At 40.7% G+C, this 14,313-nt stretch overlaps 1 protein-coding gene across 2 annotated transcripts; it reads left to right on the top strand.

Annotated features, from left to right (window-relative positions):
- Nucleotides 1–228: 228 nt before the first annotated feature.
- LOC307162918 (zinc finger protein 646) lies at nucleotides 229–12,957 on the top strand. 2 transcript variants are annotated; one of them, XM_079878667.1, is made up of 5 exons: nucleotides 229–397; nucleotides 5,746–8,460; nucleotides 8,840–9,991; nucleotides 10,067–10,163; nucleotides 11,328–12,957. In XM_079878667.1, the coding sequence occupies exons 2-4, from the start codon at nucleotides 5,960–5,962 to the stop codon at nucleotides 10,143–10,145; spliced, it is 3,732 nt and encodes a 1,243-aa protein (XP_079734793.1). In that variant the 5' UTR covers nucleotides 229–397; nucleotides 5,746–5,959; the 3' UTR covers nucleotides 10,146–10,163; nucleotides 11,328–12,957. The 2 variants fall into 2 exon arrangements, with proteins under 2 accessions (XP_079734793.1, XP_079734792.1); XM_079878666.1 differs by lacking the exon at nucleotides 10,067–10,163.
- Nucleotides 12,958–14,313: the final 1,356 nt, after the last annotated feature.

Genomic DNA, 14,313 nt, shown 5'->3' with positions numbered 1-14,313 from the left:
ACATGGTAGTACTTTTTGTTTCGTGGCATTTCACAAAATAGTTGCAGGACACGGTCTGTGTGCTACCTAAATAGCTTTACGAAAACATCTGCTGTGTGATTTTAGTTCAAAATTTTGCTCTACGGTACATTGGACAATGTTTACTTCCAACGCAAACACACGAAGAATGAGCGCAGAGTGACGCGGTGAAGCACGTCCGCAGCTCGCCATCTCCATTCAGCCCGCAGCAGGAAGTGCTGAAATACACCGAGAAAAACACGGTGGAGCCGCCCGCTGAAGGAAAAAAAAAAGAGTTAAAATAATAATGGCGATCGGCTGAACATGCCATTTATCCTCCGCGCAATCAAAAAGAGCATAAAACCCCCATCCCCGATCATTGTGCACGTCTGTAAGTCGGGTAAGTAGTTGCAGCTTGAAGGTGTTTGTTTAATTGCACACAATGGCCACATTCATTGAATCAGAGCTCGCGAGCCTCCGGATCTTTGTGTCGCTAGGCTGTTAGCCGATTAGCACTGACCTTACTACTAAAAGCAGAAACCATTTCACAGTAAATGCCGGGAGTGTATCGATTCAGTCTAATCCATACGAGTATTATTTTATCTACACGGCTATTACTTCAAATTTACGACATCAGTACGGCTAATTTTTTACGAGACTGCACCGTTTGCTCTCCTTTCGCGCTAGTATCATGAGGGGAGGCTAGCGCGTTAGCTGCGGGGGGGTTGTCGCTGTCAGACAGACAGACACATTAAAATAATCGATGCGATCGCGTAAGAGCGCTGGATGTTTTTTCGTGCATTCGAATCCACACACTATGTAGACTAAATAAATGCTCGAATATTTGGACCAAAGCGTTTGACGCTTCGAAAATCATCGTTTTTCCCCTCCCCTCACAGTCGAAATAGCTGCTGTAGCCCACCGGCTAATATTTGCACACAGCGACGCGCATCCTGTGAAAAACATACGGGTCGGGATGTAAATTTTGGTCTCCCTCACAACGATGCACACACGTATTTGTCTACAGAAATGCACGTGTATTGAGCCTAAATGGATATACGGTAATTTCTGTCTTAATTCGGGGGTTTTGACGTCTAATGTGGTGAGTCTGGGGAGGGAAAATGACAAGGAATGTCGGGTATCTGCTTTTGTCCGGATAAAAAGCGGGTGTGGGAGCGTCAGGCCAAGGTCATAGCGAAGCGTTAACCGCTTCCATTTTATATAAAAACCAGGTTTTGTTCTTGTTAACGAAAAATATTGTTATTCGGTTTTTACTGGGGGTCCACATACGTGTTAGGCCCATCCCGTTTGTTTCTTTGTGAGCTGCGCCATTGGGAAATAACAAAATGTTAAAAAAAAAAAAAACACACACGAATAACAACATTTTTCAACTGTAACAAGGTTTTGGGCACTCAGTTTACATATTTTGATTAAGAGGAAAATATTGGCCAAGTTGCTACAAATGATTGTGTGTTTTTATGTACCCAGGTGTTTTGCCACTATATTCTAGTTTTTATCTTTCATTTTCATAAGAGTACTCAATGTTTATAGGGTTCCCATGGTCATCAGGGTATTTAAAAAAAAAAAGCGTTTTCCACGGATGGAAATTATTAATATCTTAAATGTCATGGAAATGTTATATTAGTGAATATTCTAGTTAGGTAATGACTAAATACAACGTATAACATGTTTCAGCATTAATAGATGCTGCTCTAATGTTTTGGGGGCTCATAAACATATTTAGATTAGAGGAAAAATAATAGCCAAGCTGTTATGAATGAACATTAGTGTTTTTATGCACCCATGTTTTACTCCTCACAAAGCCTCTATGTAGTTTTTATCTTTAGTTTTCATAAAAAAAAGTTGAATGTCCACAGAATTCCCATGGCCATCAGCCAATTGTATTTTACAGGCCTGTGAATTTATTTATTTTTACACATTTTTCTAGTTTTGTTCTGCACATCTATTATATATGGCTGCATATTCTAACTTTCTAGGAAGCCACTGTGATATTTGATCTGTGAGGCAATTTTTTTTTCCTTTAGATTTTTTGTCAGTTGGCCAACCACAAAATGGTCTGAATGATTCATTATTCATTTAAAACTCTTTATCACTGTGTATTTATGCGAGTTATAGATTTAGATTATTTCACTAATATATACATATATTACTTTTTTTTTTTTTTTGGTTATGTTACCATAATAATGCCATGTTTTTTGGGAATGTACAATGATAATTAAGTAGTTAAAATTTAGCAGTTCCGATTCTGTTTATTTTATTATAAAAAAAATACCACAGCAAAAACAACTAATTAATATACATTTCAAACATTATTAAAGACAATTAAACCGTACTAAAATAAAAACAAATAAACAAATTAGCAATAGCACAAATAAATACAGGTCAAGTCACATTTATTTATATAGCGCTTTTTACAATACAGATTGTTTCAAAGCAGATTTACAGTGAAAACAGGAAAATAATGCAACAAAGGTTGTTTTGGCTGTACATCAGCTCTAGAAGAAAATAGAGTCATTGTCCAGCTTAAGTAAGTTCAGTGATGATTCATTTCCGTTGTAAAAAAACATTAGTTATTCATTTAGTTCATTTATCTACCGCAGCTCTGGAGAAAATGGTGAACAGCTCTTTCTGGAGAAAACAGCTCAGTTCAGTTCTCGGTGTCAATGCAATCAGATCAATAGATGAATAACTTTTGAAACTTTAAGGATCCATTAAGGGACACTTAATATTCAACAATATGAATATTAAGTGTCCTTTAATGGATCCTTAAAGTTTCAAAAGTTATTCAGTCAAGGTCAGTGAGTGATTTTCTTTCTTTCACTTTAAGGCCTCATTCAGGATCCAATATACTGTTACACATGCTTTTTCTTATTCAACTGATTACGTTCACTTAAGACAAAACTGACTGTGTTTATGAATATTTTGACATAATTTTGTATATTTGTGCGTTCAAGCGCAAGAAGACGTGTATGAGAACTCAATTCAGCACAAAAAAAGAAAACCGTGCAAGCGCCGAATTGAGTTTTTTCACGTTGTCTTGTGCTTGAAAAATTAATTAGAAATAAATTAAAATGTGCACAAAGGAATCGATAGGCAGAATTAAAATTTTATTACAAGTATCTTATTCCAGAATTGGAATTTCGATTGCCAAGCCTATTAAAGTTCCACTTAAATATTATATTGTGAAACATTCAGTACCACATGTATATGTACCATGATATTACAAATAGGTTCAAGTACCACTTGTGCACTGATTGACCTACAAATGTGTATTTGTAAATTATTGTATTCATTTTATTCTGCAAAGCTGGACCCATATGGCATTTTGCAGTATGGATTTTGACAGCGTTGATGTCGCTTAAGCATCCAGATGGTCTTGAGTCAGAGACCACTGGTCAGGTTATATACCCTAAGGGTGTGCCATCCTAACTGAGATCACAGATGCTGTGAGATGACTCTAGACTCATTCCACATACAGCAGACTGTGCTATGCATGAGTGATGATCACATAATAAACACTTCATAGAATCTGTATTGCAACTTGTAGCACAAAATATAAAAAACAGTTGAAACCACAATCTGTTAATTTGGTCACAACAGTTTATATATTTCAGGTAAAGACGTTTGGATGTGGTACATTGCTTAATTTCTGTTGTTCAAAATATTAATCAACGAAATATTAAGCAATGAAAATGCGTTGTTTTTTTATGTAAACTGCATTGTAACATTTTAGATATAAAACACTTTTTGTTAAAGGTGCTCTAAGCGATGTCACACGTTTTTTAGGCCGAAACATTTTTTGTCACATACAGCAAACATCTCCTCACTATCCGCAAGCTGTCTGTCTCCTAAACGCACTGTAAAAAAACCAAGGTCTCTGTAGACAGCCCAGGCTCCACAAACGGCAACAAAAACAAACTGGCCCAGCCTGGACCACGGGGGACGGGATGAGGAGGAGGAGGGGGGGTCGAGCTAGCCTCCGTTTTGTTCGAACGTCAACAAGAAGTGACGTCACCCAACATCGCTTAGAGCACCTTTAAATGGAAAAAATATGCATGTTATTCTCACCTCAGCTATTTAGATAAGCCTTAAAGAAATATTGTTTCTTCAGTATTTTTCATTATGTTTCCCACAATATTTTAAAGTAATACATTTCTTGATACTGGACTTACCTGATGAATAAATAGTTTTGATTATAGTTATAGTCCTATCTTAAATGTGATTTATGAACTATTAATTTGAAATGACAGATATCTATGTAAGATGCATACAAGGATATCACGTTTTTCCAACAAACTTGGTGACCTAAAATATAGGCTCATTTAGAGCTGCACTGAAACTATGACCCATTCGCAGTTATTGAACTATACTACTATTTCAAATTATTCTTCAAACCTAGTTGCAGTGTAAAAAAAAACACTTTGTCTTACTGGTCCCTCATTTTCTTCCAAATCACTTCACATTGAAAGGTTATGATATCAGTCACACATTGTCTGAACATGGGGTTATTGTTGAGGTGACTATTGAAGTTATTGTACTGACAGCGAAATAATGCCATACAGTAGGCTTGAGAGAGGCAGGAAAATAATCCAGTTGAAATTTCTAGTGTTTCATTTTTTTTTAATGGCCATTGTGTGTGGTAAAGGAACACTGTTTCTTTCATTCCAGTTGTGTGGTAAGATGAATTGTTCCCCCGTGGGGTCTAATTGAAGTGAATTTGTGGTCATGCATTTTATTTAGCCTAGTTCTCTTGGAGCAAATTCCATTTGAATAATAAAAACTGTGAGATTTAAGTTTGATCATGAATACAAAAGTGCCCTAATGCTGTACTGACACCAAACACACTGAACCCTTTTATTGAACTCCCAGCTACCAATGTTATATTTGTATTAAACTGGTTTTGTATTTAGGTTGGAGCACAAGTAACTAAATTTCATTTGCTTTAGTGATGAAAATCTTAAAGCAGTGGTCAGTCTTGGTCAAGAATCTAAAAAATTATTGGTCAGTCTTAATCTTGGAACTGATGTGCTGCCAAGACCTCATCACATATGTGGCTTTAAATTAAAAAGATTTCCGCATAAACCAACCGTTATGCCATAAAATTAGTCAAGACTACATTGTCTATAGTTATGAATCTGAACATGAATGTGGTACATGGGACAGACTGAATGACTTTGTAAATCTAGCCCATAATGTCTTCATTGTTGAGTAAAATAAGTTAAACCTGGTTTTGGTAGAATTATGGATTAGCTTGAGAATTAGATTGAACTTTACCTACACTATGTACTGACGACCTATTTTGAATTCGGCTTATATTTATTGAATGTACTGGTAATTTGCTTACTGTTGGGAAAGTTTTGCTTATAATGGTTTCTGTAGCTGTGATTTATCAGTACAGTTGACATCAAAGGAGTGATGCGCACATACACAAAGCTGACTTATTTCAGCTATTTTGAACCTGTGTTTCTGTCATATGACCTAAATATGAGATCAAATGTGTCAATGCTAATATCATGTAATGTGGCCACATGCCTATCACAGTGAATGTTTTTATCAAAGGCTCTTGGTTACCCTTAATGAACAGCTTTTATAACCTGTTTTGCTTGTTACGCATTTATAAAATGATTCTGTCATTTAAGTGTATTTTTTCCAACACTACATATATTAAAATAGTGAATGTAATTACAGTGTTAAATTAAAATAATGTTTCTTTTTGTATCTTCTCAGCTTTCCTCTGATGCCCCACAACTGTCCAGACCCTCTCTGAACTGCTGTGATCGAGTGGAATTGAAAGGCTGATTGGAGAGAATATCTGTCACCCAGGTAAAATGGCTGATACTACAGAAGCAGAGAGCTGAACATCACACATTGCCCCCTTTTCTTCTTTGTTCGAGGATCATTTTATGTGGACATTTCCCCCTTCCATTTCAATTTTCTCATCATGGCTATGCATGATATGAATCGTGCCAAGGGTTTCCCTTGCAAAGAATGCGACATCATTTGCCCAAGTACACCTAGCCTACTGGAGCACATGAAAGCACACTATCATCAAGAAGAGAATGGCAGATTTGAATGCGAGCAGTGTGGACGCATTTTTAAGCATGCCAGTAGCTTGGCTTCTCACAAAAAAACTCATGAGATGGGCTCCTTCCAGTGCCCGGTCTGCACCAGAACGTTGCCCAATGCAGTGGCGCTAAAAAACCACCTCCGCATCCACACCCTGTCTCCGAGTGCCCAAGCAGAAGAGGAGAACGATGACAATGTTGACGAAGAGAGGGATTATAATCTAGCACAAGATCTGTCTGAAGCAGCTTTCAGGAGTCACATAAACAACAGTGGAATAATGCCTGGCCACGACCATGACAAACAGAAATCTCCAGGATCTGAAGATGCCTGGGACAGACCATTCAAATGTGACCAATGTGAAAGGACATATCGTCATCATGGCAGCTTGGTTAACCATAAGAAGTCTCATCAAGAGGGCATGTATAAGTGCAATGTCTGTTACAAACAGTTCAATAATCTTGCAGCTCTCAATGCTCACGAACGCACTCATTCAAAATTTAAGCCCCTTGGAATGTCCATGGGGGCTCTTGTGCCTGAAGCACAATCTGACCCTCGTCCCCTTGGACCCCAGAATGATGACATGATACCCAGCTTTTGCCATCTTTGTCAAGTGGTTTTGCCTAATAAGAATGACTTTCAAGAGCACCTTACGTTACATAATGCTGCATCATCTTCGTTGGGGCTAACACGTAGTTTCCCTGGGATAGTGCCTCATAGTTCTGTTCGGTCCCCAGCTGTGAATTCTTACACACCTGCTCTAGGTGACCCTCTTCCACTGCCTCCATTACCCGACAAGCGTTATGACCCAATGCTAGGCCCTGCTGTTAATAATCCCATATATACCTGTGCATATTGTGGAGCGGGACATCCTGACTTAGAGAGTCTCAAAATTCACTATCTTACCCACGACCCTCATACCACAAGCCATGGTCAAGATGGTCCTGCTATGTTAAATTCTAATGGACTGGCTTCAAACTCTCAACCATCAATATCATCATCCAATGGTGAGACAAGGTCTCAGGCGCAGTCTACAATTGATGATGCTGAACGCAAATTTAAGTGCCAAGAGTGCGGGAAAAGCTATCGACATGCTGGGAGTTTAGTTAATCATAAACGCTCCCATCAAACTGGTCAATATCAGTGCACTGTTTGCTGTAAGCAGTATCCACACTTAGCAGCCCTTCAAAGTCACCTCCGTAGTCACAAAACCCGGCCAAATTCACAATCGATGGGTACAGAGGGAGATTGGCTTTCCTCTGAGCCACTCACAGGGCTAGACTCTCAACAAGGCTTTGTACATTCTCAGGATCAGGGGAGTGGTGCAGCAACCCCAATTTCACTGCCTGGTAATCTTGGTGATGCAGCACACTTTGTCCCAGATGGTTCCCATAACAGTGGCCTGGATTCACTGGAATTCCATGACCGATTTGACGGCTCTCTCGCTCAAAGCAGTTCTGGTCACTCACCTCTTCCACAAAACCATCGTCAACCAGATAGAGTCAACCAAAGCGGTATGACCAATGGTTACTTGAGTAACATAAGCTTCCATAGTGCTGGTGGTGCCTCTCTGCCAGGCAGTGGCAACCTCAAAGAAAGTACTCGTCAGAGACGTGGTCACAACCAGATGCCATTTGGAGGTCCTCAAGACAACTCCCAGGGCAACAGTAAGAGAATGGATAACAAAGACGATGATGATGGAGAGGTTTATCAGTGCACAGTCTGTGGAAACCATTATGCTAGCCTAAGGGCACTTCGTAGCCACTTACGAAGCCATGGGGTTAACCAAGGGGCAGGGCCCTCCTCTGCCCTCTCTCCAATTGGTGAGCAAGAGTGGAGGAGGCGACAAGAGGGTAATACAACCAGTCTTTTGATCTGTAGCACATGTGGACAGAGTTTCAGCAGAAAGCAGGACTTGATTAACCATCAGCTAGTCCATGGACCTCCCCGGGCAGATGGATCTACACAGGGCTTGGGAGGAACTAGCTCTAATTCTAATGGCAAAATGGATGGAAGGAACCACATTTGCGTTGACTGTGGCATGTTCTTTGCAGATCGCCATCAGCTGATCACTCACCTGTGTCCAGGCAAGGCGAGAGTGGGGGCATTGAACAAGGGTATGAATGGAGCTAAAGGGATGACGGGTGGTGCTGGTACCAGTGGCAGCGGGGGCCCAGCAAACCCTCAGCAGATGCCAGGCTCTGATGATCGGCCCCACAGGTGCGACCAGTGTGGAAGGGGTTACAGACACCCCTGCTCCCTGCTCAACCATAAGAAATCTCACAAGACTGGGGTCTTCCGCTGCCTTGTCTGCCAAAAACGCTACTACAACCTACTGGCTCTCAAGAACCACCAGAGGACTCATTTTGACTTAAAGAGGTTAGCCAGCATTGCATGTGCCCTATTATACTCTAACTGTTTAGTTCTCTTTGCATACTTTGAATACTTATGTATTATCATGAGTTCCCCACTCATGTGATTACCCAGGTCATCACTGAATGAATAGATTTTAATGAAATTTTGTGTCAAGGCAGTGTGCTTTGGTGATTTTCCCAGGGCAACAAACATAACTCATACTGATGTACACACATACACGCAGTTGAGTCTGAATTTCATAATGTCTGTACCCCATTTGAGCATTGTGTAGTCATCTTTGTATTTGTAAGGGGAACTTCCCTCTTTCTGTTTCTTTTTTTAAAGTGCATTTTAACACTGCTTTCTTATCTGTTTGTTTTTGTTTGTTTTTGTCTGTTCACAGGCACAAGTGTGAGGAGTGTGGCAAAGCCTTCAAGATTCAAAAGCAGTTGATAAATCATCTACGGCTGCACGAAGAGCACAGAGCAAAGACTGGAGATCGAGAGCAACGTGTTCAAAGCATGTCTCACCCTAATGGTGCCCGCTATGAGGGAGGCCCATCGCAGCTTCAAGCTATGAGGATGGGAGATCCCAAAATTCAGAATCCTCCTGTGAACACCAATTATGGTCAACCTCAAGATTTCAAGAAACCGTATGCGGGGGCTAGGGCCCAGCAAGTGGATGATGGCAGCGGCCGCCGCCCCTTTGCTTGCGATCAGTGCGGACGTACTTACCGTCATGCTGGCAGTCTGGCCAATCATAAGAACCTACATAAGATTGGTGAATACCACTGCAACGTGTGCAACTCCACTTATCCAAATCGACTGGCAATGAAGAACCACCTCCGAATGCATTTCGCTCTGAAAAAATATACCTGCTCCGACTGTGGTAGGGGTTTCAGGAACCAGAGGCAGCTTGAAACACACACCGGCAACCAGCTCTGCAAAGATCTTCCTGTTCCCCTTCCTGGTCCCAGCGTGCAAACTGCTGCTCCTCCAACCGAATATGAATGCGATGGGTGCTCTCAAGTCTTTACTACAACCACAGATCTGGCCTCGCATAACTGCAGTTCCCAGCTTCCTTCTTCCTCTGCCTCCCTCAACAGCTCTAATATGAGCATGGAGACGGGTGATCTGGGATCTCCAGAGCGTGAAGAACGCCCTTTTAGCTGTGACCTTTGTGGCTGCTCTTACAAGCATGCTAGCAGTCTGCTCAACCACAAAAACACACACAAAATTGGCAACTTCAGCTGCTCATATTGTGACAAGCCGTACTCCAACTATATGGCCCTGCGCAACCACATGCGTATCCACACGCAGAAGAAGAGGCATATCTGCACAACCTGTGGCAAGGCTTTCCGGCTGGCCCGCTTTCTTCGGAACCACCAGAGAGTCCACGAGGAAGGCCACACCCGGTTTGGCTGCCCCACCTGCGGGAAGAGCTTCCAGGGTCGTTCTGGACTGGCCAGACACCGCTGCGGGGACAACCAGGTAGGCAAGGAGGGCGTGAGGAAGGACACTTCAAGCACAAGAGAGGGAGAGGAATACCGGTTCACGTGAGTTTACGTCTGTTGTTCGTGTTTTTTGAAGTGAACTAGTAAAGATCACAGGTTTCTACATGTCTATTACAGGTATATGATCTCCAATCCGGCTTCCTCGGGACCATACGCGTGCCGGAATTCGGATTTTTCTGAAGTTTGGACAGTATGATTAGTGGAGACCAGATAAGTTACCCCCCTTTGCTTTCAGTTAGCAATATGTACTAGATTGTTAGGATGTCTTGATATAATAGGTACATTTTGATGTACTTACTAGGTAGATCTGTGTGTATTGTACTAAATATAGCCAAATCATTTATTCCCTCCTTCTTAATTGATCTTATTGATAATATTCTAGAGTGTATGGTATAGTTTACTGTTGTTACCATTTGAGCATTCAGTTGCCATAATAATTCATACTGACCATCTTATATTAGTTGTAGTGCTTCCAGGAATAAATACTGATCTAGGCCCAACAGCACTCAGCAAACCGTCCATTTATTAAATGCACGTTTCTTAAGTACTATAAACATAGCTTTGTTTGCTACTGTGGTGAAACATAAAAATGTTTCATTTGCTGTTGAGACAATGAAAGGAAAAAAGGAAGAAACTTTTTAAAAAATGTGTCAACATACTAACACAGAACTTCCATACTAACAAATTACATAAATGATCAGAACAAAAATGTATAGAGAAGTCAAATTCTAAAATAAATAAATAAATAAATAAGGTACCATACTGGTTTACCACATGTGCTTGGGAAACAAGTTCACCACACCTTTGTTATGCTAGATTCCGACCAGAATTCAGGTCCAAATCCCAAAACCTTATTTGCTGTACAATTTTGTAAGCATTTGAAAGACTTTCTGTGTGTACTCATTCTATACTTGGTAACATATTTACCAAAATATGAGTAAATACTATGAGTTTGAAAACAAACAGTGACTTGCAGTACATTTTTATAATGTATTTGTAAGGACTAGGTTTGCCCTATACGGCAACAGTTTGTATATTACCACCATAAATGATATAGATTACTATACCACTGACTTTATATTAACACTAAACACAATTGGTTGATACTTTTATCATTCATATTCAATTTATTAACTTCTTTAATAGGCAGTGCTATTCAAGTCACCCTGTGCAAGCTGAGACAGTTTTTTGAGTTTTGGCAGCTGGATTCAAGATCATATACCTGTACTTGTCTATCCATCAATGCTGTTATCATAAAAGTCAACAACATACCGTCAGGTTACTTTCAGACTAATCTAGGTTACTAACTATAGAGGGGTTAAAAGAACAACGAGCAGGTGAGATTTACTTTTTCTCTCCTCTGTCTCTGTCTTCACAGTTGTGACCAGTGTGGCCGTTCTTACCGGCATGCCAGCTCACTCCTTAATCACAAAAACACCCACACCGTCGGCATCTACCACTGCGCTGTGTGCCTCAAGACCTACTCTAACCTGCTCGCACTCAAGAACCACCGTCGCATTCATTCTGAAACTCGGCGGCACCGCTGCCCAGAATGTGGAAAGGCTTTCCGCGTCTCTTCCCAGTTACAAAATCACCGCCGTGTGCACCAAAAGGAGCGGGAGTTTGCCTGCACTCTGTGCCAGCGGAGCTTCCCTACCCAGGCTAGCTTCCGGCTCCACTTGGAAATGCAACATGGCCGTGCCCCAAAAATATCGCAACAGCCTGGGGTTTCGTCCAGTGGCTCTAATTTGGGTTGGGGCTCTGGGCTTGACCTTACGCTGATGCAGGCCCAACGATTGGATCCTAATGGGCTCCCAAAGCTTAACCCATCACGCCATGGCCCCAGTAGCAGCAGCTCATCTGGGCAACAACAACAACAGCAGTTACAGCAGAGTCGTAATGAGGCGGGGTGTAAGTCGCATGTCTGTGATCAGTGCGGCCGTGGTTATCGGCACGCCAGCTCACTTCTGAATCACAAGAACAGCCACAAGATGGGCACCTATTTCTGCAACTCCTGTCAGAAGGAATTCTCCAACCTGATGGCACTCAAAAACCACAGACGCATCCACACAGAACCCAAGCGTTACCAGTGCCCGGATTGTGGCAAGGCTTTCCGTGTCTCCACCCAGCTCATCTGTCACCGCCGCATCCACACCAAGGAGAAGCCTTTCTCATGTCAGCAGTGTGATAAGCGCTTCTCCAGCAAATCCAACTTAAGGCACCATCAAAAGGTCCACTGGAACAGTTCGGCTCCTCCTACTGGTCTGAACATGGGTACCACCAACTTTTTGGGTATGCCATCTGGGCCCTTTTTATAGTGGGTTATATTTGGGAAGCAGAACTTGCAGTTTGTTTTGGATATCCATGCCAAGGCTTTTGGAGGTGCCAAAACCCCCTTTCTCACTCACCCATCTTCATCTCTAGTGCTTGAGGTGTGGCTGTGAGGCTTTTGTTGCACAGGTTGTTGTTTAGGTTAACAGAACTGTCCCTGCATGTACCCTGAAACAGTGGATTAAACATTGACTGTTAGTTTTAGGTCATAGTGACATTTTCCCCACCCTTACCCTCACCCTAAACACCACAGGTGACCTTATTTGCATTTTCATAGTTCCCTTTGGGGGTGGGGGACATTGAGGGCCACTGCCTTCATTTCTGATACCAGCCTTTCGAAGAACTAGCTGCTGGCGTCTTGTTTTAATTCTTGAAAACGAATTGCTTTTGGATGAGACATTTCCATATATGTTGTGTATAAAACAGCACATTTCCCACCATGGTACTGTTACGTCAGTATTGTTTTTGTGATGTCACAATGGGAAGGTTAAACTGTAGCCACATTAGGTTAAAAATGGATGCGCATCCCCACGGTCCAGGTAATGTCACAAGAAACAAGCATTTGAAAAACATACATTTCATCCCATGCCCAGTTACCGCTTTGATGACAGCCTTCAAAGCATTCACAATTTACAATCCTAGACAATACAAAGAAAACATGTTGACTGTCTGATGAATTCTGAGACATGTCGAGCAACTTGTATGTTTAACAAGTAGAAGTAACTATGTTTAACAGTGTATAGAGCGTAATTGAAACGTCTTCAGTTAATTTAGGCAACACATTTCTGTGTTGCATAGGACTGTCAACGTTTTTTTTTGTATTCCTCCCCCTTTCTGTTGATGTTTTAACTTTTCTAACTTGCGTGTTCCTTGCAGCACGAAGATGAGCTTCAAACATTATTATTCAGCAGATGACAGCATTGCGCTTATTGGGTTCATTTCTTAGTGGCATCATTCGTTCGTTCTCCCTTTAATTTTATGATGTTGCTCAGAACCCATATTTTAAAACTGCAACTAACTTGCTAGTGTATAGAAGCGATAGATTGTGCTGAGAAAAAAAAAAGAGAAAAGCAAAAGGGGGAAAAAATGTATATTGATAGGCTTGTAATGGCATTTGGTTTTACCTTGTATTGTATTGTACCTCTGACTGTATTATTTACAGGAAAACTTTTATAAAAGATCACTGTAGTATGCATTTTATTTATATTAACACTTGTAACTGAAAACGTTAGTTTTAGAACTCCAGTTTTAGGATTTCTTGTTTCAACCCCTCTATTCCCCAGAGGCTATTGGACATGGAGTCAGGAATGGCAGGACTCCTAATGAACACTTGTTATAGTGACTGTAATCTCCTATTTTGTTGCCATTATTTGTTATGCTTTTAAACGAACATTTCTGTCCCTTGTGCAATAAACAGGGAACTGTAATAATGTGTGTTTTGTTTGCAGTACAATGAGTGTAAACATATCACTGTATCATTATTGCCTTTCTCACGTGATGTCGTGACTGTCCCCCCACGCTCATGTCAAGATTGGATGTGCCTGTTTCATTCTTTGAGCGCGCACGTTAAGGAATGATTTTGTTGTCTTTACAATCAGCAAGGCAATCTTATTTTAACTCCTCAGTTACACCTTTATATTAACCCATGTATTTATTTGTTTTGGGCTTTTTTTTATTTAATTGCATTTTACTATTTTGAGCTTGTTTTCAGCCTATATTACCTGGGAGCACTGGTGCTAAGTCAATTGTATTTTGAGTGAAAATGAAGTTGTATGCGCTATGATCAGAGCATGGGACGATTATATATTTACATACCCATGTCCTTGCAAATTTTACACAATTGGATAGAAGGAAATTCTTCCCAGGTGCACAGTTGCTACTTTGATTCCAAATATAAATTATAAAAGTTTAATTTTTTGTTCCTTGTTTGTCATATATATATATATATATATATATATATATATATATATATATATATATATATATATATAATGACTATACTTTTATGCACTCGCACACACGTATATATATAT

Source organism: Squalius cephalus (genome assembly GCF_949319135.1).
Source record: "Squalius cephalus genome assembly, chromosome: 8".
NCBI classification, from domain to species: Eukaryota; Metazoa; Chordata; class Actinopteri; order Cypriniformes; family Leuciscidae; genus Squalius; species Squalius cephalus.
Note: the sequence above shows the minus strand (reverse complement) of the source record. Positions and strands in the feature narration are given on the sequence as shown.

Excerpts from the sequence above, each read along its gene's own strand:
- LOC307162918 (XM_079878666.1), top strand. The coding sequence starts at position 5,960 with ATGGCTATGCATGATATGAATCGTGCCAAGGGTTTCCCTTGCAAAGAA. Across the intron at positions 8,461-8,839 it reads ACTCATTTTGACTTAAAGAG|GCACAAGTGTGAGGAGTGTG; the intron begins GTTAGCCAGCAT and ends GTCTGTTCACAG. Across the intron at positions 9,992-11,327 it reads GGAGAGGAATACCGGTTCAC|TTGTGACCAGTGTGGCCGTT; the intron begins GTGAGTTTACGT and ends CTGTCTTCACAG.